At 46.9% G+C, this 24180-nt stretch overlaps 1 protein-coding gene across 2 annotated transcripts in view; it reads right to left on the bottom strand.

Annotated features, from left to right (window-relative positions):
* Positions 1-24180, bottom strand: part of CUX2 (cut like homeobox 2) — an 875100-nt gene that overhangs the window by 292672 nt on the left and 558248 nt on the right. For both annotated transcript variants that reach the window (XM_063964372.1, XM_063964373.1), the window contains exon 4: positions 7777-7855. In XM_063964372.1, the coding sequence (XP_063820442.1) occupies positions 7777-7855 (79 nt within the window). The remainder of the gene's footprint in view (positions 1-7776; positions 7856-24180) is intronic.

Below are 24180 nucleotides of genomic sequence, written 5' to 3'. Positions count from 1 at the left end.
GATAAGATAACATGTGTGTTTATATGTGCTAATCAGTGCCCCACTGTTGATGAGGACACATCTTTAGCGCTGTGGATTTAGAAGTGAGGTACAGTAAGCTGTGCTAAGGTGCATCTGTTACAAAACAATGTATTTAGACTGCAGTAATGTGGATGGAATTGTCATACTATTTTAGATTACATGAAGTATAAATGAATAAGTGAATTATTTTGGATATTTATTTTTTGCATTTTTATGTAGATTAAAAAGTAAAGTACTCAGGCAACATCATTAGCTGTATGAATTGTATGGCACAAATGGATGAATGAACTGACCCAGACAATTCAGGAGACTGAACTTTGCCTGTGCAATGTTTATAGATTACAGTAACACGTTGAGATTTTGGTGTGCATTTGCTTCACTCCGTTCCATGCATTTCACAGATGAGCCCTGGTTTTCTAACAAATAAAACTAGATCTCTATTTTTACCAGAGCTTGTATACCGACCTTGGAACTGGCTTCTGATGTATTTTACTAACTACATTGCTTTTGACACAACTTGCATATAAAGGCTTTCATCTTAATTCCTTACCATCCATGATCCACCGACTGTACTACTTCTCAGAGATGCTACAAATACCCTGAGAGTTGCTTCAGTTCTTGGTACCTACACAAATGGTACAAACAAGTCTGTAGAATCACACAGTTCTACCTCTTTTGTCTTAGGGACAGTCTTGACAAGTTTCTACTTATCATGTATTACAAAGCAATTTATACAGCATGGTAACAGCACCTGGCGTAGTAGAGATAAATGTCAAGCTATATTTCACTAGACTTTAAGAACATTCCATTATCATCTCCTGTTCATAACCCCAGTTTTGAAGCAGGTGGCACAGGACAACCATATCCATTACTTGCTATGTTGGTATGAAGTGGCAGTTTTTAAGGGATGTAGTTATGTAACCGGCGGTCACAATACCTACGCCTACATCCTACCGCCTCAAAGTGCCGATGTCCACGACACCCATAGAGTGGGGATAGAACTTGTGGCGAGTGCTCGCACCCCCACGCTGGCATTCTAATCCCCGGGATCCCGACGCCGGTATGGTGACTAGCAGGATCCCAAGTGTCGGTCATCCATACCCAACCCATTTATATCTATGGGCTGCAAGACCGTGAGACTGCAATGGCTTCACAGGGACTGGCAGTGACTTCCTAATGCATACCTCCCAACTTTTATGTCTATGGAGTTAGGGTTGTTAGGTGCGACACAGAAAAGGGGTGTGGCCTCAGATGAAGTGGGTGTGGCCACACCTGAGTGAGCATGGCCTCACAGCAATAACCCTTGGTCTGGCATTTTGGGGGCGTGCCCAGCGCTTCTGGAACAGCTGGGCAGCCACCTGCTCCCCTCTTAGTACGGAATAGATGCCGGGCGCATGGCATCTATTCAGAGATCACCAGCTGCTTTGCATAGCAGGAGGGACAGCAGGACAGTATCCAAATGGCATGACTGTCCCGCTGGATTCGGGACAGTTGGGAGGTATGCTATTGGAAGTCCTACCTGCAGTCACAGACACTAGAGGCAGTCCCATTGGGAGGTGTTTCCTCCCTCCGGGACTGCCAGACCGGGCTGCAATAGGCAGAGAGGAAGGAAGCTGTAGGAAGCCAGCTCCCTGACTTGTCCGCCCCCTAGCCGGCTTCTATGGGTTGCAGCTGATGCAGTCTGTAGAAGGTGTGGTTTTGTGCATGCACAGGACCGTCGCCACTACTGGTGTCTGTGAACTGTACATAGCACAGATGCCAGGCGGCAGGGACAAGGAGGGGGGTCCTGCAGCATCTCCAGCGGTAGCCCTCTTCCTCAAACAAGGTAGGGGCCGCCGCTATTGGTATGTATAGGGATGAAAAGGACAGTGGGGGTGATTCAAATGTGGTTGCAGGATGCATAGCTATGCTTTATTATAGTAATGCAGCAGAAGGTGTCTAGTATAAGTAGATGCCTCCTGCCTGCTTGTGTGATCCTGTGCTGTGTTTGAGGACGCAGCATCGAATCACCTGCGACACCCATGAGGATACGCAGGCCATTGAACAATGGTACTTTTGCTTACATTTTTTCACATTTAATTTAATACCAGTTATTTATATAGCACACACATATTCTGCAGAGCTTTACAGAAAATATTTGGTCATTCACATCAGTCCCTGCCCCAGTGGAGCTTACAATCTATATTCCCTATCTCATGTACACACAGACACATTCACGCTAGGGATAATTTTGTTGGAAGCCAGTATATTTTTGGATTGTGGGAGGAAACCCGAGCACCTGGAAGAAACCAACAGAAGTATGGGGAGAATATACAAACTCCCCACAGTTAGGGCCATAGCAGGAATCAAACCCATGTCCTCAGTGTTGTGAGGCAGTAATGCTAACCGTTACACCATCCATAGTTTTTTCCATATCATCGGGACATAACTAAGGCCCTCTGTACTCATGTGAGGAAGGGAATGAAAGTAGCTGGAAGCCACAAACTAAGGAGACAATTCAGTTGGACAGGAGGTTCCATCAGGACCTTGCCTGTAACACTATGAGTGTTATCTGGGCAGGAAAATCTCACTCATCTTTTGTCGCAGCCCGTAGAGGTGTGAGCAAAAAACCAGAATGAGTTTTTCCTCCTGTATTAACCCACTATGTGTGCAGCCACACATTGTGTGAAGCTCCCTGAAGAGTAGATAATGAAAAATACAGGATCTTCCAGCAGTACAGTTGTGTTGTGAGCTTCCTCTCAAGCTGATATGGCAAATAGTTTCATACAGAAGTGTGCTTGACACAACAAAACCTTATACATCCAACTTGCTGTGTGTGCATAAAGCTGGGTACACACTGGAGCAATATGTACCCAGCTAGAGCCATGTGTACCCAACCTATATGTCAGCCTTACATATTGGAACCTGGGTACACATTGAGCAATGTAAATGAAGGATGGAAGGATTACTGTTCCGTCCTTCATTAGCATGCATGGTGTTGCTAGCGATATCGTCAGGTGTGATGTGCTGCACATCCAACCTGACAACGTTGCTAGTTACCGCAGGCACGCACATATCGAGCATACATACTGTCCGATATGCGCAGAATTGAGCAATATGCCCTCCGATCTGCTGGAAAAAATGACATACCACTTAGTGTGTACCCAGCTTAAGGTCGTAGGCCCAATACACAAGGACTTCAAAGGGAATGTAAGATTCAGCATTAACATTGCTTGCACTATTTCATTTGCGTTAATAGTAAATGGGGGGATTTTTATTTGGGGGGGGGGGCAATTCAATTAAAGCCCTTTTGTTGTGAAAAAAAAAATCCAGTTTTCGGGCGAAAACACATAAGATCAGGTATAAGTCCTATGTGTTTTCGCAATCATGGCTGTAAAGAAACGCCACTTATCGGGGATTTTGTTTTGAGACCTCAGGTCCCCCCCAAAAAATGCTCGATAAGTGCCAGCGTCGGGGCTAGTTGGATAGCCCCTTGGGGATCAATTAATTTTGTTAAATTATCGTGGCTAATTGAATTCCCCCCTAAGTCTTGCATTCACAAAAAAATATTATGACCACAAAGTTTATGTTCTTCAAAGGGATTGGTTAATCTACAGAAGGTGGATTATGACATTGAATATATTTGACTAAGGATGCATGAAAAGTGTCCATACGTATATACCCTTTCTGTAGTCCCTAAGTCTTGCATTCACAAAAAAATATTATGACCACAAAGTTTATGTTCTTCAAAGGGATTGGTTAATCTACAGAAGGTGGATTATGACATTGAATATATTTGACTAAGGATGCATGAAAAGTGTCCATACGTATATACCCTTTCTGTAGTCCCATTTTTCCTGAGCATGTAGGGTCTAATTCAGAGCTGCACACAAACATGATGGTTTGCATACAACTCCGATGGTGGGTGGACTACGCATGCGCAGGACCCGTTCTGTGCATAAGCAGAATGGGTCCTGCATTGTTGCGTGTAGTTCCCCCAAAGCCACAGCCTGACTGACGTTAGGCAGTGTTCACGAAAAAGGGGGGATGTCGGTCTCATTTTATAGGGCGTGTCAAGGCCAGAGTCTGCTACTTCTGATGCAGATTTCCTGGTCCTGGCAGAGGAGTTCTGTAACCCATTCTAGGTAAGCTTACACTTAACCTAGGTACACATCTTTGTGATCACTGGCTGTTCAGGTTAAACACTCCTGATCAACCGAGTACCCAGTGTTGTACCCAGCTTGACCCCCTTGTGACCCCGTACACACTGAGCTAGAAATAACAGAGAATGTACACAATCAACTATGGGATAGGGATGTCAGCTGTGGTTGCGGTCATGATCCGAGACTGCGTCTTCTGATGCAGCACTCAGATCAGCAATGCCAGCAGACGGCATCTTTTCTTCAGGCGCCTCCTGCAGAATTAACATATTTTCGCATCACTGCTGCATCCAAAGATGCAGCAGCAATGCAGATGTCTCCATCTCTGAATCAGCCTCTAGAGGAACCTGAGGCAGAAAGGCTCCTATCTTATTATATATATTTTATTAGAACCTGCCATACATTTATTGAAAGTCTCACTGAACTGGTCTTTTCTCTATCAGGCCTTAGTCAATATCTGACCGCTTGCACTATTCCATTTAATTTATGACAACCCATTTTGCATTTGTCTCTATAATATATGACAGGCTGTCATGTCTGCTGGGAAGGCAACTGGGTAATTTCCCTCAGTTTTTGTAAAAATAAAAAAAATATAAAATGTAACACTGACACAGGTTTTCCCACCTCTGAGAAGCTAAAACAACATTGCTGGGAAAATTCTTCTTGGCGAATACTAAGTTGAAGTTGCTGTCACTGGTGTATTAGCATTTAGCAGCCAAGATGTTAATAAATACTTTATAATGGGAAGCAGTCAAAAGCTCAGATACACGAGATAGAATCTGCCATGAACAGCACAGAGCTCAGGGAAATTTAAATAAACCATCCACAATAACACTGACATTAATTACGCTTTTTAACACATTTTGCTGCTCTTTTTTCTCATTCCCTTCACATCACATCTGTGTGAACAATATCAAAAAGATTTACGATTTTCTCTATCGTCTAATTACAGGCGCAGCGAGGGTACCAAACAACATTCTTGCTGAGCAATCACAACAACGAAGTTTGATTTGCAGGAGATTTTTGTTGACAGAGTTTTGAAGGTCCTAGAAAACCTTTAGTCCCATGCCATAGGTGTCGTTAGAAGCATAATGGTACTACTGTATTTATTGGGAACCTAGTGTTTGCAGATAAAACTCCAATGCTGTAACCAACACATCTAATAAAGATTTGTCTTGATAAATGTGTTCTAAACAGATAAAAACCCAGAGACTTCACTTCTGGCCCTAAATTACATTTTGTCTCAACATAGTAATGTGGGATGGGGAAGGGGAAAGAGAGCAGAGTGTGGAATGCTTATACTGTAGGTGTAAGAGAGCACGATGTGGAAGGGGAAGGGAAGCACAGTGTGAAATGTGGATGGAAGAAGGGGAGAACAATGATGAATATACAAATGTGTCCACTTAGTCTCCCTGCACGTTAAATAGCCCTTCCAGCCAGGCCATGCCATGGTGTGACTCTGTAGCGCCGAGCGTCTTTACGTGCAACTTTTCCCATTAAAATGCGTCTTATTCGCAAAACAATGTGTATAGGACGCACAAGCAGCTTTTGTTGATTAAAATGATAAAAACTAATCTGCTTCTGCATCCTATTCGCATAGCAAAAAAACACCCTGAGCTAACTGAGTTGCACGGGACCTGTCAGCTCACTCATGAAAGGCATCTCCTGCTACATGGCGCATTGAGGCAAGATGTATGGAGGACACACCCGTATGTGGGTGGGGGAGGGGATGCATTAAAAGAATACTATGGGGAGAATTCAATTGTCTGGCTGGCAGAATGCCCAATTCACACAAAAGTGCTTGTTACCCTATGGGATAGCAAATCATTTCGTGTGAGATCCAGTTGCCGTAAAGCTGGACTCTTTCCCGATGGGCATGGTCACTACCCCAGTGGAAATAGTTTACGCCCATCTGAGCATTTTTACCAGAAAAATAAAATTTTGGATGCAGCACACAGTGGAGACTCCTGCCTCTGCTGCGTGAGTAACTTCCAATAAAGAAAGACAAGGAAGCCGCTCAAACACTCTCTGTCAGTACCTGTCTATTACTCTTATTAACATATATTATTTTTTTATATTCACTTTTGAATAACCTGCACCATCAGTTGTACTACAATGACGTAGTTGTGGGGCTGGATCTGGCATTGATGCACTACTTGGTGACTAGCCCTAACTAGAGACCTGTCACCAGTCTTATTGGTAAAAGCAGAGATCAGAAGCTGCTTGTTTGACTCTTCTTGTGTCAGCCTAGAGCAGTATGCCAAAGCTGACAGACAGGATGCACAGCCAGGTAGGGCAAGGGATCCTTCTCCCTGATGGACCAGCTAGATTGCGTCCACTTCACCTCTGCGGCAATACTGTACTTCTTTCCTGTACTCTTCCCTTCTCTTCCTGCTTCTCACCTTTTCTTTCCTATACTCCATTCTTTCTGTCATGTGTAGGGAGGGGAACACGTAACAAAGCAGATTAATGAGTGAGGACATGCCATACAGGCTCATTAAAAATTATAAAATGCCCTTGCTACTAAGCTTACTCTCTGCTAGTAAAATTCTTTTCCATTTCTGATCTCCCGGAGTACATCACATTTATTGTGTAGTTGTCAAAACTGTTGCTTAACTCTAAATACACAACCTAACTTTATTCTACAATGAACCACCTGCCATTTTCCTACCTAGTTTGCCATGACTGTACAGGCTTCTGCAATTAAGTATTATCCTCTAGTCCGTGCCTATGAAAATAAAAACATTGTGCCATCTGCATATATGGACACTTCCTAGGCCATTTACAAGAATATTATAAATACAATTGTAGATTTAAAAGGACAGGACCTAAACCAATCCCTCTAAAAACAAAGGATTTAACAGAATATGTTGTTCCATTTATACAACATTTTTGCTTCCTATTCCTCTGTATCTAACCATGTACTGTACCTATTTTTCCCTAGTTCCAGCGCTTTAATCTTATGTCCAATCTGTTCTGTAGAGCAGCAGTTATTATTTTAGCAATAGTCAAAGAATCCAGACACTGCATTTCAAAGATCTAGTTTGCAACTTACATCCTGATAGAAACTGTGCAGATGAATCTGACACAACCGTTATTTATAAAACCATGACGACTGTGTTATCATGTTGTTTTTTATTATCATTTACTGGGTGTTCTCCCCGAATTCTATGAATATTTTACTCATGCCTAGAATCAGGCTTATAGGTTTGTAACTTCCTGGATTTGATCAAGGTTTGTTTTTAAACATTAGGACTGCATGTGCCTTTTTACCAGTCCGGTGGCTATGATGCAATTAGGACAGTGCCCTTCGTGCTATGGATCCATCATTCTCCTACCGCTGATGTCTGTAAGGCTCGCTGTTATTTAATACTTAATGCTACTGTAACTCTACATACTAGCACTACTACACGTGAAGCGAGGAGCTGAGAGAGGCTAAAATCCCATGATTTGTGGCACTTTGTACAAGTTAAAGATTTGAGTTAGAATATGGTTTAGTTTCACCTCTTAAGATTGCATTAGACAACTACAACGTAGAAAAAGCACTGTTACATAGTGTGACTAAAGTACAAATAAATGCATATACAAATAACAGTCGTATGTAAAACTAAATCACCTGGTGCTTCAATGAGCTGCTTGTAAACGCTGAGGAAAGCCGCCTCTGCTTCTTTGCTTCTTTTAATAAGTGCAATGACCTGGAGGAAAATCAAGATAGAACACAAATTATACATTTAGAGAACATAAATAAACATTTTCACTAATGCTGTATTTATAACCGGAATAAGGTAATCCATAGTAAATAACATCTTCCAACATTTTCACCTTGCACCCAAATATAAATGACATATATCTGACAGCAAATTTATATATATATATATATATATATTGCTGTATATCCTGGTGCAACTCTTACATAGCCCACACCACAAAACAAATGTTATGGTAATACTGTAAACAGCATTGTGGGGGGAAGGGTTATGACAGCTTGGTATGGAAACGCTCAAATCAAAGCATTTTGTCTGGAGAACCCCCTTTAAAAAAACTTTTGAGAATTTGTTTCAACTATTTGGTAAACTTTCATAAAATAAAGAACAAAAAAAAATTAAATCAACAATGTCAAGATATATCCAGAGTTAAAAAAAAAAGTATACAGTATCTAAAGCCATGGAGTGTATAAAAAGGCAAGCATATTTAACAACAAAAATTAACAAAATAAAAGTACATCTAATTACAGACTATTAAAACTATTACACTAAATTCATTTAGATGACATGTTCTGTTCCCTTATTCCACAATGGTGGATCTTGGGGCTTGCTAACTGTGTGGGCGGCATGTTGGTGATACAACTTGTATATGCATACATCAGTCCAATGATTAATATCAATAATAACAGACTTAATTGCAAGCTCACGTTTAAAACAAGGACAAAAATACAAGACTCATGGGAATAGATTTTTCCCAATATACAAGATTTGTGGGAGATGATTGCTAAATTCCTGACACTAGAACTAACTTAACATCTTATGGGGCCAGTGCCGTAACTAGGCATTTTAGCGCTGTGTGCAAGAAACGGCATTGGCGCCCCCCCCACCTTATGCAAAATAAGGGCAGTGCGCGCCGTAGGCGCGTGCAAAAAACATTAGGGGCGTGGCATCATGGGGAAAGGGTGTGGCCACAAAATAATACCAATTCATACTACGGTGCACAGTAGTCTCCATTATTCAAATTACACCGCACAGTAGCGCCACTACACCAGGTAGAGCCCCTTTTACACATTACGGCAGACAGTCCCCCTTTTTACACATTACGGCAGACAGCGTCCGCCTTTTTACACATTACGGCAGACGTTCCCCTTCTTACACATTACGGCAGACAGCGTCCCCCTTTTTACACATTACGGCAGACAGCGCCCCCCTTTTTACACATTACAGCAGACAGCGTCCCCCTTTTTACACATTACGGCAGACAGCGTCCCCTTTTTACACATTACGGCAGACAGCGTCCCCCTTTTAACACATTACGGCAGACAGCGTCCGCCTTTTTACACATTACGGCAGACGTCCCCCTTCTTACACATTACGGCAGACAGCGTCCCCTTTTTACACATTACGGCAGACAGCGTTCCCCTTTTTACACATTACGGCAGACAGCATCCCCTTTTTACACATTACGGAAGACAGCGTCCCCCTTTTTACACATTACGGCAGACGTCCCCCTTCTTACACATTACAGCAGACAGCGTCCCCCTTTTTACACATTTCGGCAGACGTCCCCCTTTTTACACATTACGGCAGACAGCGTCCCCCTTTTTACACATTACGGCAGACGTCCCCTTTCTTACACATTACGGCAGACAGCGTCCCCCTTTTTACACATTACGGCAGACAGCGTCGAGAGAGAGAGAGAGAGAGACAGAGAGACAGACACTTACCATCTCTCCCCGCTGTCCTCTGTGACACTGGCTGGGGCTGCTGTGCTGTGCTGGGGCGGGCTGCGGCTGAGCAATGGAGCTGAGCGGCGCCGGCGGCTGGGGCATGTTGGCGGGTCCTCCCCGCTCCCATGCTCCGTAGTACGGAGCATGGGAGCGGGGAGGACCCGCCAACATGCCCCAGCCGCAAGCCGCCTCAGCTCCACTGTACGGAGTCCTACAGTGGAGTGGAGCTGAGGCGGCTTGCTGTGCTGGGGCGGGCTGCGGCTGGGCAGTGGAGCTGTACGGAGCTCTGATGCTCTGTACAGTGTTAAACAGGGCCGTGACTGTGCGCTCCCCAGGGCTCTGCGCTGTGTGCGAGGCCCCTCTCGCACACACCTAGTTACGACCCTGTATGGGGCTGTGTTGGGAGTAAAGCATAAAAAAGTAGCTGTGTACCAGTTGCAATGGCGGGAGTGCAAACTGCAAACTCATGTATATGTTTACATGCAGGGTAAACACTGGCAGTTTTTGCATGTAGCCCACAAATACTGGAAGCTTTATTTTTACAAAGCATTTAGATTTGCATTTTGTGTCCCTTCACAAATCTAACTCTCTCTGCATATGTCACATCTGTCCCCACTTGCAGTGCAACATGGTTTTGCCAGATTGCACAGTTACTCTTTTTTGCTTTACTCCCTCCTCAGAATCATGGACAATGTGTTCATCGGCAATGGGTTAGGGTAATATGGGGCTCCACAGGACCCTAGACACGAGCATAGGTTGTACGACTGGATGACACAGCTACCACTACTCCCTCACGTGACAAGCTGGAGCAGGGACTATACTATTCGACAGTCCACATTCCATTAGTGCGTTGTGGTCACCTGAATATTTTATTGCTCCAGACAAACACTGCTCAGTTATGAAACAGTTATCGCTTTACATTTGACAAAGTCAGTGCAATTTACAGAGTAACTGTGTGTGGCTTATGAACATGCTGCATAGAATGATACTAGAAATTTGATGGTAAATGGGTTTTCACAGAATAAGACTTAGAACACACACACACACACACACACACACACACACACACACACACACACACACACACACACACACACACACACACACCTCTTAGGTTAGAACAAATTGCTAAACAAAAAAAAATGAAAATCACTGGCACTAAATAGATAAAAGCAGTTATGTAACAACTGTACCCATCATATTATAGATATTCTGTAACATGCCCCCAGCAAGCACTGTACTAACACTCAGTAATTTCTGTCTTAGTGAGTGCAGAACACACAGCCATTATACTCCAACACAAAATTAGTTTCACTTGAAATGGTTTCCTGCAGAAGGATGTATTGTGAGGGATATAAACAGCACTTATGATCAGCTATCCTGTTTTATATAGTCCTAAAGTAACGTCTGACTTCAGTGCTATTGATTGTGTATTGTGTTGATAAACTGTCTGCCCCAACTCCCGTTCTAATCTTCCCTCTCCCTCACCTACTTATGCTCTGAGACAGCGGCTTCCATCTGGGAGGAAGGACAGCGAATAGAATCATAAAGAATGTAATTAATTTGTTAGCGCGCAGATCTGGCATAGGATTTCCATGAAGGCAAGTGGGGTGTCAGGAGGGGCACACTCAATGTGGGGAACACCATGGGGAGACAGATCACAGGCATACCAGACTAATCCACACCACTGAGGAGGGAGAAAGGGTCTCAGCTACTATATAACAATGCTTTGTAGACATTTCATCCTAAACTCAGCTACACATTGAGCAGTGCTGTTACACTGCACTGCTAGACAGCATCATCCGGCAACTAGATTGTATGAAATTATGAACACACTGCTTTCCAATACTCATTTACAGATGAAGATTATGTTATCCCAATGATTGGTGAACAGGACAAGTTTCCCTTGAACCTGCTTTTGCAGAGAACTGTCAGATCACATTAATGGATAAAAGCAGCAGCAAGAAACATTAGCATACACATACTGTAGCCCAAACATTAGACCACAGGTTCCCAAACTCAGTCCTCAATGCACCCTACGGGCTGAAACACACTACCCGGTCTTCCCTGGATGGCAAAAAGTAATTTGCTCTCATCCATTACCAGATTGTCATTCCAACCAGCCAGCACCTTAACTATTGGGTCCCGGGGTCGCCGTGCAGATTAGCCAGGGGGAGGGCTGTTGACTGGCTCCCCGTGCCACAGCATCGTGGAGGAGAGGGGAGGTGGAGGAGCACCAGGACCCTTAAAAGCAGGTCCCCAGCACAGCAGAGAGCGACCCGGGGAATGGGAAAGTTACCTGTGAGGAGGTGTTCCTATGTAGCCGTCAGGGAGATCCGGTCTGAAGATCGACACTGTCTAGGTCAGTGATTTTCAACCTTTTTAAACTCGTGGCACACTAAAACAGATTTTAAAATTGCCAAGGCACACCATCATTTTTTTTTAATCAAATATAATAGATATAATAATAAATATCGACATATATTTAATATATGTTGATATTTGTTATTATTTCTCTTAAAATTAGTAGAAATAAATAGGTTTTACTTACATAAGAATATCAGTGGGAAACCTGTGCTTGGTGATGTCTCATGATGTCTCTCGGTCGAGGACGGATGGTTGACAAGCATACCCTCAAGTCCTCGTCCAATGATTGTAATAAAACACATTGTCAACCCGCCAGTAATTCCACACACCTGCCCCCAGTGTAATTTTACACACATGTCCCCATTGTAATTCGACACGTCTCTCATTGTAATTCCGCACCTGCCCCCCCCAGTGTAATTATACACACGTCCCCATTGTAATTCCACATACATGCACCTCATAGTAATGCCACACACATGCCCCTCATTATATTTCCATACACCTGCCACCCCCATATTAATGCAACACCCCTGCCCCCCAGTAATACCACACACCGCCACCCCCCCATGTAATGCCCCTCACGTGCCCTCATATTTCCACACACCAGCTCCCCCATTTAGTAATTCCACACACATGCCCCACTTAGTAATTCCTCACAACAGCTCCCCCCCTTACCAGCTTCCCCCCCCTTAGTAATTCCTCACAACAGATCCCCCCCTTACCAGCTCCCCCATTAGTAATACCTCACAACAGATCCCCCCCTTACCAGCTCTCCCTTTAGTAATGCCTCACAACAGCTCCCCCCTCACCAGCTCCCCCCCTTAGTAATTCCTCACCAGCTTCCCCCTTACCAGCTCCCCCCCTTAGTAATTCCACACACAAGATACCCCTTACCAGCCCCCCCCTTAGTAATTCCTCACCAGCTTCCCCCTTACCAGCTCCCCCCCCTTAGTAATTCCTCACCAGCTCTCCCTTTATTAATGCCTCACATCAGCTCCCCCCTTACCAGCTCCCCCCCCCTTAGTAATTCCTCACCAGCTCCCCCCTTACCAGCTTCCCCTTTAGTAATGACTCACATCAGTTCCCCCCTTACCAGCTCCCCCCCCCTTAGTAATTCCACACAAGCTCCCCCTTACCAGCTCCCCCCTTACCAGCTCCCCCCCCCTTAGTAATTCCACACACAAGCTCCCCCTTACCAGCTCCCCCCTTAGTTCCAAACGTGCTTTTTATATATATAATATATTGTGGTGAGGAGCGCCGGGACCTCACCACTGAGCAGAAAGCAGGGTGTGAGTGGGCGGGCGCAGCAACAACCGGACCGTGACCTTTGGTGAGTCATAGGTCACGGTCCGGCTGACTCTGCGGAATGAACTGCTGCGGGTCTGTCTGTGAGGCAGGCGGGCGGCAGCGTGAGGCGATCGGGCAGGTGCAGTGAGCGGATCCGTGCAGCGGGAGCGGGTGGCCCCAGTGACAGGTCTTACTGGTGCAGTGAGCGGGTCCGTGCGGCGGGGGCGGCTGGCGCCAGTGACAGGTTTTACTGGCGGCAGAGAGCGGGTCCGTGCGGCGGGGGCGGCTGGCTCCAGTGACAGGTCTTACTGGCGGCAGAGAGCGGGTCCGTGCGGCGGGGGTGGGCGGTGAGTGGCGGCACACCTAGCAACTGGTCGCGGCACACTAGTGTGCCGCGGCACACCAGTTGAAAAAGGCTGGTCTAGGTCGACCACTATAGGTCGACAGGGTTGGAAGATCGACATGTGCTAGGTCGACAGGTCAAAAGGCCGACAAAAGTTTTTCAAATATTTTTTTTTTAACTTCTTCATACTTAACGATCCACGTGGACTACGATTGGAACGGTAATCTGTACCGAGCGGAGTGAGGCACCTTGCCCGAAGCATGGAGAGCGAAGCGAGCCATGCGAGGGGACACGGTGCACTAATTGGGGTTCCCGGTCACTCTACGAAGAAAACGACACAAAAAAACCCTCATGTCGACCTTTTGACCTGTCGACCTAGCACATGTCGACCTAGAAACCCTGTCGACCTATAGTGGTCGACCTAAACATTGTCGACCTAGACACTGTCGATCTAATGATCCACACCCGCCATCAGGAGCCAGAAGATCGTGTTCGCCCGCTGAAGTCTGCCTGCTGCCCAGCCGAGCTGCCGCCGGGATCGTGAGCGATGGAAGATGTTCCGCCGGCTGCGCTGCCTCAGGGAGACGAGCCACCCACCAAAGATGTGGAGTGCCCTGCTGGAGGGTGTTGGGAACCGGAGACCGGATCGGGAGCGAAGATCAGCACCATGGCAAGAGGACCAGCGCTGACCAGAGGAGCTGCCCGCTACTGTGCCTGCCCGCCTTGATGACTGCAGGACCGTCTGAAGAGGAACAGCAGGGACTGCGTGGAGAAGGTGGGCGGAGAGAGGAACAGAGAAGATCCGGACAAGCCCAGCCAGACGCCGTCCAGTGGAAGAAAGGGCGCCCGGCCGGTGATGGGGAGCGCAGGCACCGCAGAGGACACCCCCTCTCCTAGGAGCGGGGACCCCTGCCTGGAAGAAGAGAGGGCGGCGCGGACCGGCGACGGGAGGATGGTGCAGACAGGAAGATCCCTGGTGGAAGGATGGCACGGGCCAGTGGTGGGAGGACGGCGCGGACCAGATCCTGCAGCAATGGAGAAGACCCCGGGACACAGCGGACCTCAGCGCAAGGGCACATCGCAGTGCGGTGCTCTGAATCCTGGGTGGCGCCGAAGACTGAGGCGATCGGAGGAGGCAGAAGCACCGCAGCTTGGGTAAGGTCACTGCAACCATTCCGCTGCCAGATCTCTGCCTTGAGTTAACCCTTCCACTGCCAGAACTTTGTCTTGAGTTAACCCTTCCGCTGCAAAGACTCTGCATTTGGGGACCACTTTGTTAAAAAAGGGGCTAGGCTCCCCTTATTTCATAGGGCTCGCAGGACAAGTTTAATGGAGGGGGTGAGCTCCCCTCATTACCTCCGTGCCCCGCAAGTTAAGTTAATTAAGGGGGTAGGCTTCCCTCACCTCAGTGCCCCACAGAAGTAGTATAGAGGGGGAAGGCTCTCCTAACACGCACTGTACCCAGCTCAAGTAAGTTTATTTAAGGGGGTAGGCTCCCCTCATTATGTGCGTGGCCCTATTGGGGATGTTTTAAAAAAGTTGGAAGGCTCTCCTCATTCTGTTAACCTGAAAATCAGTTAAACAGGGTTTGGCACTCACTAGTTCAGAGTCCCATCTTCTGCCAAGGGGGTGTGTATTCCCCTTACTAGTCACTACTGAAGTATTGTAAAAGTGATTGGTTTTATGTGGTTTAGTGCCCTCAGAGGCTATGTGTGTATGCTAATGTTGCCATTCATTGGAATTGTGGTGATAGAAAATAGGATTTTAATACCTACCGGTAAATCCTTTTCTCTTAGTCCGTAGAGGATGCTGGGGATGCTTCAAGAACCATGGGGTATAGACGGGATCCGCAGGAGACATGGGCACTTTAAGACTTTAAAAGGGGTGTGAACTGGCTCATCCCTCTATGCCCCTCCTCAAGACTCCAGTTATAGGAACTGTGCCCAGGGAGACAGACATTTCGAGGAAAAGGATTTATTTAATTTTTAATTTTTAAACTAAGGTGAGTTGCATACCAGCTCACACCTCAAACACGCCGTACAACATGGCATTCAACAACAACGCATGCAATGTCATGACCAACATCAGCCACAGACTGACTGTACTTAACTCAACATGAGTGTAACCAAAAAACCAAACTGCAGAAACAGCCCGCACTGGGACGGGCGCCCAGCATCCTCTACGGACTAAGAGAAAAGGATTTACCGGTAGGTATTAAAATCCTATTTTCTCATACGTCCTAGAGGATGCTGGGGACACTTCAAGAACCATGGGGTTTATACCAAAGCTCTAGAACGGGCGGGAGAGTGCGGATGACTCTGCAGCACCGATTGACCAAACAAGAGGTCCTCCTTAGCCAGGGTATCAAATTTGTAAAACTTTGCAAAGGTGTTTAATCCCGACCAAGTAGAGTTTGGCAAAGCTGTAATGCCGAGACCCCTCGGGTAGCCGTCCAGGATGAGCCCACCTTTCTAGTAGAATGGGCTTTTACCGATTTCGGTAACGCCAATCCTGACGTAGAATGAACCTGCTGAATCGTGTTACAGATCCAGCGCGCAATAGTCTGCTTGGAAGCAGGAGCCCCAGTCTTGTTGGGAGCCCACAGGACAAACAGAGCCTCTGTTTTCCTAAGCTGCGCCGTCATGGCGACATAGACCTTCAAAGCTCTGACCACATTGAGAGACTTCGACTCCGCCAAGGCGTCAGTAGCCACTGGCACCACAATTGGCTGGTTTACATGAAATGATGAAACCACTTTTGGCAGAAATTGCTGACGAGTTCTCAACTCCGCTCTATCAGCATGGAAGATTAAATAGGGTCTTTTGTGAGACAAAGCCGCCAACTCAGATACCCGCCTTGCGGATGCCAAGGCCAACAACATGACTACTTTCCAAGTATGAATTTAAACTCAACCTTACGTAAAGGTTCAAACCAATGAGATTGCAGGAAATGCAACACCACATTAAGATCCCACGGTGCTACTAGGGGCACAAATGGAGTTTGGATGTGTAGCACACCTTTCACGAAGGTCTGAACTTCTGGAAGGGAGGCCAATTCTTTTTGAACGAAAAGATATAAGGCCGAAATTTGTACTTTAATAGAGCCCAACTTAGGCCCGCATCCACACCTGCTTGCAAAAAATGGAGCAAACGCCCCAGCTGAAATTCTTCCGTATGAGCCTTCTTGGATTCACACCAAGACACATATTTCCTCCAAATACGGTGGTAATGCTTTGCCGTTACTTCCTTTCTAGCCTGAAGCAGACTGGGAATACCCTTTCTGGCTAGGATCTGACGTTCAACCGCCATGTCGTCAAACGCAGCCGCGGTAAGTCCTGATACACGCACGGACCTTGTTGTAACAGGTCCTCTCGTAGAGGAAGCGGCCAGGGATCTTCTACGAGCAACTCCTGAAGATCTGGATACCAGGTCCTCCTTGGCCAGTCTGGAACAATGAGTACCGCCTGAACCCTTGTTCTTCTTATAATCTTTATCACCTTTAGAATGAGTGGAAGTGGAGGGAACACATACACCGACGGAAACACCCACGGTGTTACTAGGGCGTCCACCGCTATTGCTTGAGGGTCCCTCGACCTGGAACAATATCTCTGAAGTTTCTTGTTAAAGCAGGATGCCATCATGTCTATTTGAGGAATTCCCCAACGACTTGTCACTTCTGCAAAAACCTATTGATGAAGAGCCCACTCTCCTGGATGGAGATCGTGTCTGCTGAGGAAGTCTGCTTCCCAGTTGTCCACTCCTGGAATGAAGACTACTGACAGAGCGCTTGCATGTCTTTCTGCCCAGCGAAGAACTTTCGTGGCCTCGGCCATCGCCGCTCTGCTCTTTGTTCTGCCCTGGCGGTTTATGTACGCCACTGCTGTTATGTTGTCTGACTGAATTAATACTGGCAGACCGCGAAGAAGATGTTCCGCTTGCAGAATGCTGTTGTAAATGGCCCTTAATTCCAGAATGTTTATGTGCAGACAAGCTTCCTGGCTTGACCATATTCCCTGAAAGTTTCTCCCCTGTGTGACTGATCCCCAGCCTCGGAGACTTGCATCTGTGGTCACCAGGATCCAACCCTAAATCTGCGTCCCTCCAGAAGGTGAGAACTGTGCAGCCACCACAGAAGGGAGATCCTGGTCCTGGAAGATAGGATTATTTTCCGGTGCATGTCCAGGTGAGACCCGGACCACTTGTCCAACAGGTCCCACTGAAACACCCTGGCATGGAACCTGCCATACGGAATGGCCTCGTAGGCCGCCACCATCTTCCCCAGCAACCGAGTGCATTGAAGAACTGACACTTTTGCCGGTTTCAGAATATGTTTTACCATGTTCTGTATTTCCAGAGCCTTTTCCACTGGAAGAAAAACTCTCTGTAATTCTGTATCCAGAATCATACCCAGGAACGACAGCCGTGTCGTCGGAACCAACTGTGATTTTGGCAAGTTTAGGAGCCAACCCTGTTGTTGCAGAATCGTCAGTGAGAGCGCAACATTTCTCAGAAATTGCTCCTTGGATCTCGCCTTTATGAGGAGATCGTCCAAGTACGGGATAATTGTAATTCCCTGCTTGCGCAGGAGAACCATCATTTCCGCCATAACCTTGGTGAAAATCCTTGGTGCCGTGGACAGACTAAACGGCAACGTCTGAAATTGGTAATGACAATCCTGAACAGCAAACCTCAGGTATGCCTGATGTGGAGGATATATGGGAATGTGTAAGTAAGCATTGTCACAACTGAGGGCCTGAGCTGACGGGAGGCAGCCTCAGTTGTAGGGGCTGAGATGTACCGGAACCTGGGAGGTTGTATCAGACCCCTGGACATGTAAGTAACATGAATAATAACTGCCCGAAGGCGTGACCACGACAACTTGGATAAAAGTCAATGAGATTTATTATGACAACTCCGCAACACAGCAGCAGTAAAAGAAAACATAAAAGTCAGCAAAGAATAAATACAGTTCCTGGGTACTACAGGGTGGCAGGAGCCACAGGGCACTGGTAGTGTGAGATAGTTCTTGTAATCTTCTAGATGGAAAGTCCTTACCAGGCCCGACTGTAGCAATGGAGATAACCCAGGATTGTACCAGCTGGTGTTCCAGGAAAAGCTGGGTTGCTGAAGATAAAACGGCTGCTGTGGATACTGGCTGGAACCAGACTGTTGTTAGCACAGAGTGGATACTGGCTGGAACCAGTTAAATAATAAATGAAGCTTGAGAGCGATGCAATATGAATGAAATGTAGAACTTGAGAGCGGAGAAATAATAATACCGGTGGAGAGTGGTAAAGTGTAGAAAGGACACCGGCCCTTTAAGAGAAGCTGTACTCTGCTGGAAGCTGGGCTGGAAGCAGGTAATGTTGTAGCTGGAAACAGATGAATCCACAATGGATCGGAGAGTCAGGCTACACCGCAGGTGGAATGCTGGTGCGGGTCTCTATGGTGGAAGTCTTGAGACAGGAGCTGGAACCTGGAAGACAATCACAGGAGAGAGACAAACAGGAACTAGGTTTGACAACCAAAGCACTGACGACTTCCTTGCTCAGGCACAGTGTATTTATACCTGCAGCAAGGAAGGGATTGGCTAGGCAATTATGCAGATTAACAATATTGACAACAGATTGGATTAAATGATCAGCTGACAGAATCCAAGATGGCTGCGCCCATGCAGACACTTGGAGGGAAGTTTGGTTTGTAATCCATGTGGTAATGAAAACAGTAATGGCGGCGCCGGCCACTGGAGACAGGAGGCGCAAGGCTGACAGATGCACATCCAACCACGCGGACACAGCGGAGGCCGCGGCTGACGTAATCGCCACTCAGACACTCTGCATGCAGAAGTTCAGAGACGGCGGCGGAGGCCGCGGGAGACGCCATGCCAGGTGTAATATGGCGTTTACTGTGACAGCGTCCCAGAGTGACAGGAGAGGATACAGGAATGTACACATCAGGATAACAGATGGGATCCGGTCCTGGAGCGCTGAGCCAGCCTTAGGAGGCATCTGATGGGTAAGAAATGGCGTCCAGATACCCGGATCGTGACAGCACCCCCCCCTTTAGGAGTGGCCCCAGGACACTTCTTTGGCTTTTGAGGAAACTTGGAATGGAATCTCCGGACCAAGGCAGGAGCATGGACATCAGAAGCATTGGTCCATGAACGTTCCTCAGGGCCATAACCCTTCCAGTCAAAAAGATATTGTAGTTGACCGTAACGGTGACGTGAGTCCAAGATCTTGGCTACTTCATACTCAACGCCTCGTTGAGTTTGGACTTTCGGAGTTGGAGGAAGTGAGGAATGAAACCGATTCAAGATCAGCGGTTTCAACAGGGAAACATGGAATGTCCTGGGTATTTTTAAGAAGGGAGGCAACTGAAGTCTGTAAGCAACAGTATTGATGACTTGTTCAATCTTGAAAGGACCGATATAGCGAGGTGCAAACTTCATACTGGGAACTCTTAACCTCAAATTCTTCGTGGATAACCATACCCAATCACCCACCTTGAGAGCAGGAACTGCTCGACGCTTCTTATCCGCAAACTTCTTGTACCTGAACGATGCCTTGAGCAGAGCTGATCGTACGCTCTTCCAGATATTGGCAAACTGATGCAAGGTGATATCCACTGCGGGAACAGAAGTTGCTGGAAGCGGTTGGAACTCAGGGACTTTAGGGTGGAATCCAAAGTTAGTGAAGAATGGTGTTGAAGCAGATGAAGAATGATACTGGTTGTTATGACAGAACTCGGCCCAGGGAAGTAATTGAACCCAGTCATCTTGAGAGGAGGACACATAGATGCGGAGGAAGGCCTCCAAGTCCTGATTCACCCTCTCGGTTTGACCATTGGTCTGAGGATGGTAAGCCGTGGAAAACTTTAGCTTGACTTGAAGGACTTGACATAAACTTCGCCAGAATTTGGCTGTGAATTGAACTCCTCGATCTGAGAAAATTTCTTCAGGAAGACCGTGGAGTCGGAAGATCTCTTGTATGAATACTTGAGCCAACTTGGAAGCTGACGGAAGACCGGTGAGAGGAATGAAATGTGCCATCTTGGTGAACCGGTCAACTACCACCCAGATGGTATTGAACTTGTTGCACATGGGTAAATCTGTAATAAAATCCATCGACAAATGGGTCCAAGGTCGACGGGGAACAGATAGTGGAACCAGTTGCCCTGCAGGCGACTGGCGGGATACCTTATGTTGAGCACACTTTGGGCAAGATGCAATAAACTCCAAGACGTCCTTTTTCAGAGTTGGCCACCAATAGGACCTAGAGATAAACTCCAGGGTTTTTTGGATACCTGTATGTCCGGCAAAACGGGAAGCATGGGCCCAATGCATGAGCTTCTTCCTTAGCATCGGTTTCACAAAACTTTTCCCTGATGGGGGCGTAGAGTCCATCCCTACCGTGGAGAATGCCAACGGATTTATAATAGGATGCTTGTCTGAAGACTCTGACTCATTTTCTTGCTCCCATGAGCGGGAAAGGGCATCGGCCTTGCGATTCTGAGAGCCCGGACAGAACTGGAGTTTAAAATCGAACCTGGAAAAGAAAAGTGCCCATCTGGCCTGACGAGGGTTGAGACATTGTGCGCCTTTCAGATATAAAAGGTTCTTGTGGTCTGTAAGTATGGTGATTGAATGAGAAGCTCCCTCCAACAGATACCTCCACTCTTCTAGAGCGAGCTTGATGGCTAGCAACTCCTGGTCGCCAATGGCATAGTTGCGCTCAGCTGGAGAGAACTTCCGGGAGAAGAAACGGCAAGGGTGTAAATGGCCATCTTTAGCCCTCTGAGATAACACCGCTCCTACTCCAACGGAGGAGGCATCCACCTCTAAGATGAAAGGAGAGTCGATGTCAGGCTGTTTCAGAACAGGCGCAGAGATGAACCTTTGTTTTAAAAGATAAAATGCTTGCATGGCTTCTTCAGACCACTTGGACGGGTTAGCACCCTTCTTACTGAAAGCAGTAATAGGCGCCACAATGGTGGAAAAGTCTCGTATAAACTTTCGGTAATAGTTGGCGAACCCTAAGAACCTCTGGACCCCTTTGAGGGTTAAGGGTACCGGCCAATTTTGGATTGCTTGTAGTTTCTCAGGATCCATCTCTAGTCCGGAACCGGACACAATGTACCCTAGAAACGGAATGGACTTGACTTCAAAGACGCATTTCTCTAATTTGCAATAGAGATGATTGACACGGAGACGGGACAGAACCTCTTTAACCCAAAAACGATGTTCCTCTAAATCGTTGGCAAAAATGAGGATATCGTCTAGATGGACCACGACATGACGGTATAGAATGTCTCTGAAGATCTCATTGACAAAATGCTGGAAGACAGCTGGAGCATTGCTCAATCCGAAGGGCATGACGAGGAACTCATAATGTCCGTCACGGGTGTTAAAGGCGGTCTTCCACTCGTCACCCTCACGGATGCGGATGAGATTGTACGCACCTCTCAAGTCCAGCTTTGTAAAGATGGTAGCTCCGCTAACTCTGTCAAAGAGCTCAGTAATCAGGGGTAAAGGATAACGGTTCTTGATGGTAATGTCGTTCAAACCTCTGTAGTCGATGCACGGCCGCAGACCACCATCTTTCTTTTTTACAAAAAAGAAGCCTGCGCCGGCTGGGGAAGAAGAAGGTCGAATGAACCCCTTTGCTAGGTTCTCTTTAATGTATTCCTCCATAGAATGCGTCTCAGGCAGAGACAACGGATAAGTTCGGCCTCGAGGTGGAACCTTCCCTGGAACGAGATCAATCGGGCAGTCCCATTCTCTATGAGGAGGAAGGATATCAGCAGAAGCTTTACTGAACACATCCGTGAAATCTTGATATGGAGGAGGTGGAACATCAGACGACCTGGGGGAGGAAGAACAGACAGGCAATACTTTAAACAAACATGTCTCAGCACAGGAGGAACCCCATGCCAGGATTTGCGTAGTCGTCCAATCAATTGTAGGATTGTGAAGACGGAGCCATGGAAGGCCCAGGACCACAGGATGTGTGGCTCTTGGAATCACTAAAAAAGAAATAAGTTCGGAATGAAGAACTCCCACTCTCAGACGAACTGGTAGAGTCCTTAAAGAAATAACTGCATCAAAAATTTTGCTGCCATCCACGGCAGTTAAAGAAATGGACGAAGGAAGTCTCTCGGTGGGTAGGGACCACCGTTTAACATAGGCTTCGGTAATAAAGTTCCCAGCTGCTCCGGAATCAAGGAGGGCAATGACGTTCCGATAACGTTGAGCAACTTGAAGCGAGACTGGGAGATTACAATCTTGAGGAGATGGAGAGGAGATCATTACTCCTAGCCGGCCCTCTCCTTGGCGAGCTAGGATTTGGAGTTTCCCGGACGTTTGGGACAGGCATTAATGGTGTGAGACGGAGCTGCACAATAAAGACAGAGAGACTCGGAGAGACGTCTTCGGCGCTCAGCAGGAGTTAAACGGGAACGGCCAATTTGCATGGGCTCATCTTTAGTTGGTGACAGTTGGCGAGGAGGAGGAGCTGAAGATTTTGGAGCAGATGATCTTCCACGCTCAGTTGCTCTCTCTGTGAAACGTAAATCAACTTTCGTGCAGAGTGAGATTAGCTCATCTAACTTAGAAGGTAAGTCTCTGGTAGCTAACTCATCTTTAATACGCTCAGATAAGCCATGCCAGAATGCAGCATACAGGGCCTCGTCATTCCATGCCAGTTCGGATGCCAGGATCTGGAACTGTATCAGATATTGTCCTACAGTACGTGACCCCTGGCGTAAACGGAGAATCTCGGATGAAGCTGAGGTTACCCGGCCTGGCTCGTCGAAGATGCGCCTGAATGTTGACACGAAGGCAGTGTAGGAAGATAGCAGGGTGTCGGACCTCTCCCATAACGGTGATGCCCAATCAAGGGCTGAGCCACTGAGAAGAGAAATAATGTAGGCAATTTTTGTACGGTCACTGGGAAAATTGCCAGGTTGTAGCTCAAACTGAATCTCACACTGGTTGAGAAATCCCCTGCAGAATCTTGGAGATCCGTCAAATTTTGCTGGCGTTGGAAGATGAAGACGTGGAGCAGAAATGGGTAAGGTGGGTGGGGTTATAGCTGGAGTCACTGTGGTTGACGCACCAGACGCGCCTGATCCACGGAGAGTTGTCTGAATCCCATCCAGCCGAGTAGAGAAATCCTGGAGACAGCGGATGATGTGGCCCTGTGCAGCCTCCTGATGTTCTAGTCGGGCTGCCAGTTCTTGCATCGGCCTGGCCGCTTGATCCTGGTCTCCGGCTGGATTCATTAGGTCAGTGCTTACTGTCACAACTGAGGGCCTGAGCTGACGGGAGGCAGCCTCAGTTGTAGGGGCTGAGATGTACCGGAACCTGGGAGGTTGTATCAGACCCCTGGACATGTAAGTAACATGAATAATAACTGCCCGAAGGCGTGACCACGACAACTTGGATAAAAGTCAATGATGTTTATTATGACAACTCCGCAACACAGCAGCAGTAAAAGAAAACATAAAAGTCAGCAAAGAATAAATACAGTTCCTGGGTACTACAGGGTGGCAGGAGCCACAGGGCACTGGTAGTGTGAGATAGTTCTTATA

Source organism: Pseudophryne corroboree, chromosome 1, assembly GCF_028390025.1.
Source record: "Pseudophryne corroboree isolate aPseCor3 chromosome 1, aPseCor3.hap2, whole genome shotgun sequence".
In the NCBI taxonomy this organism is placed as follows: domain Eukaryota; kingdom Metazoa; phylum Chordata; class Amphibia; order Anura; family Myobatrachidae; genus Pseudophryne; species Pseudophryne corroboree.
This window is presented reverse-complemented; position numbering and strand designations above follow the sequence as displayed.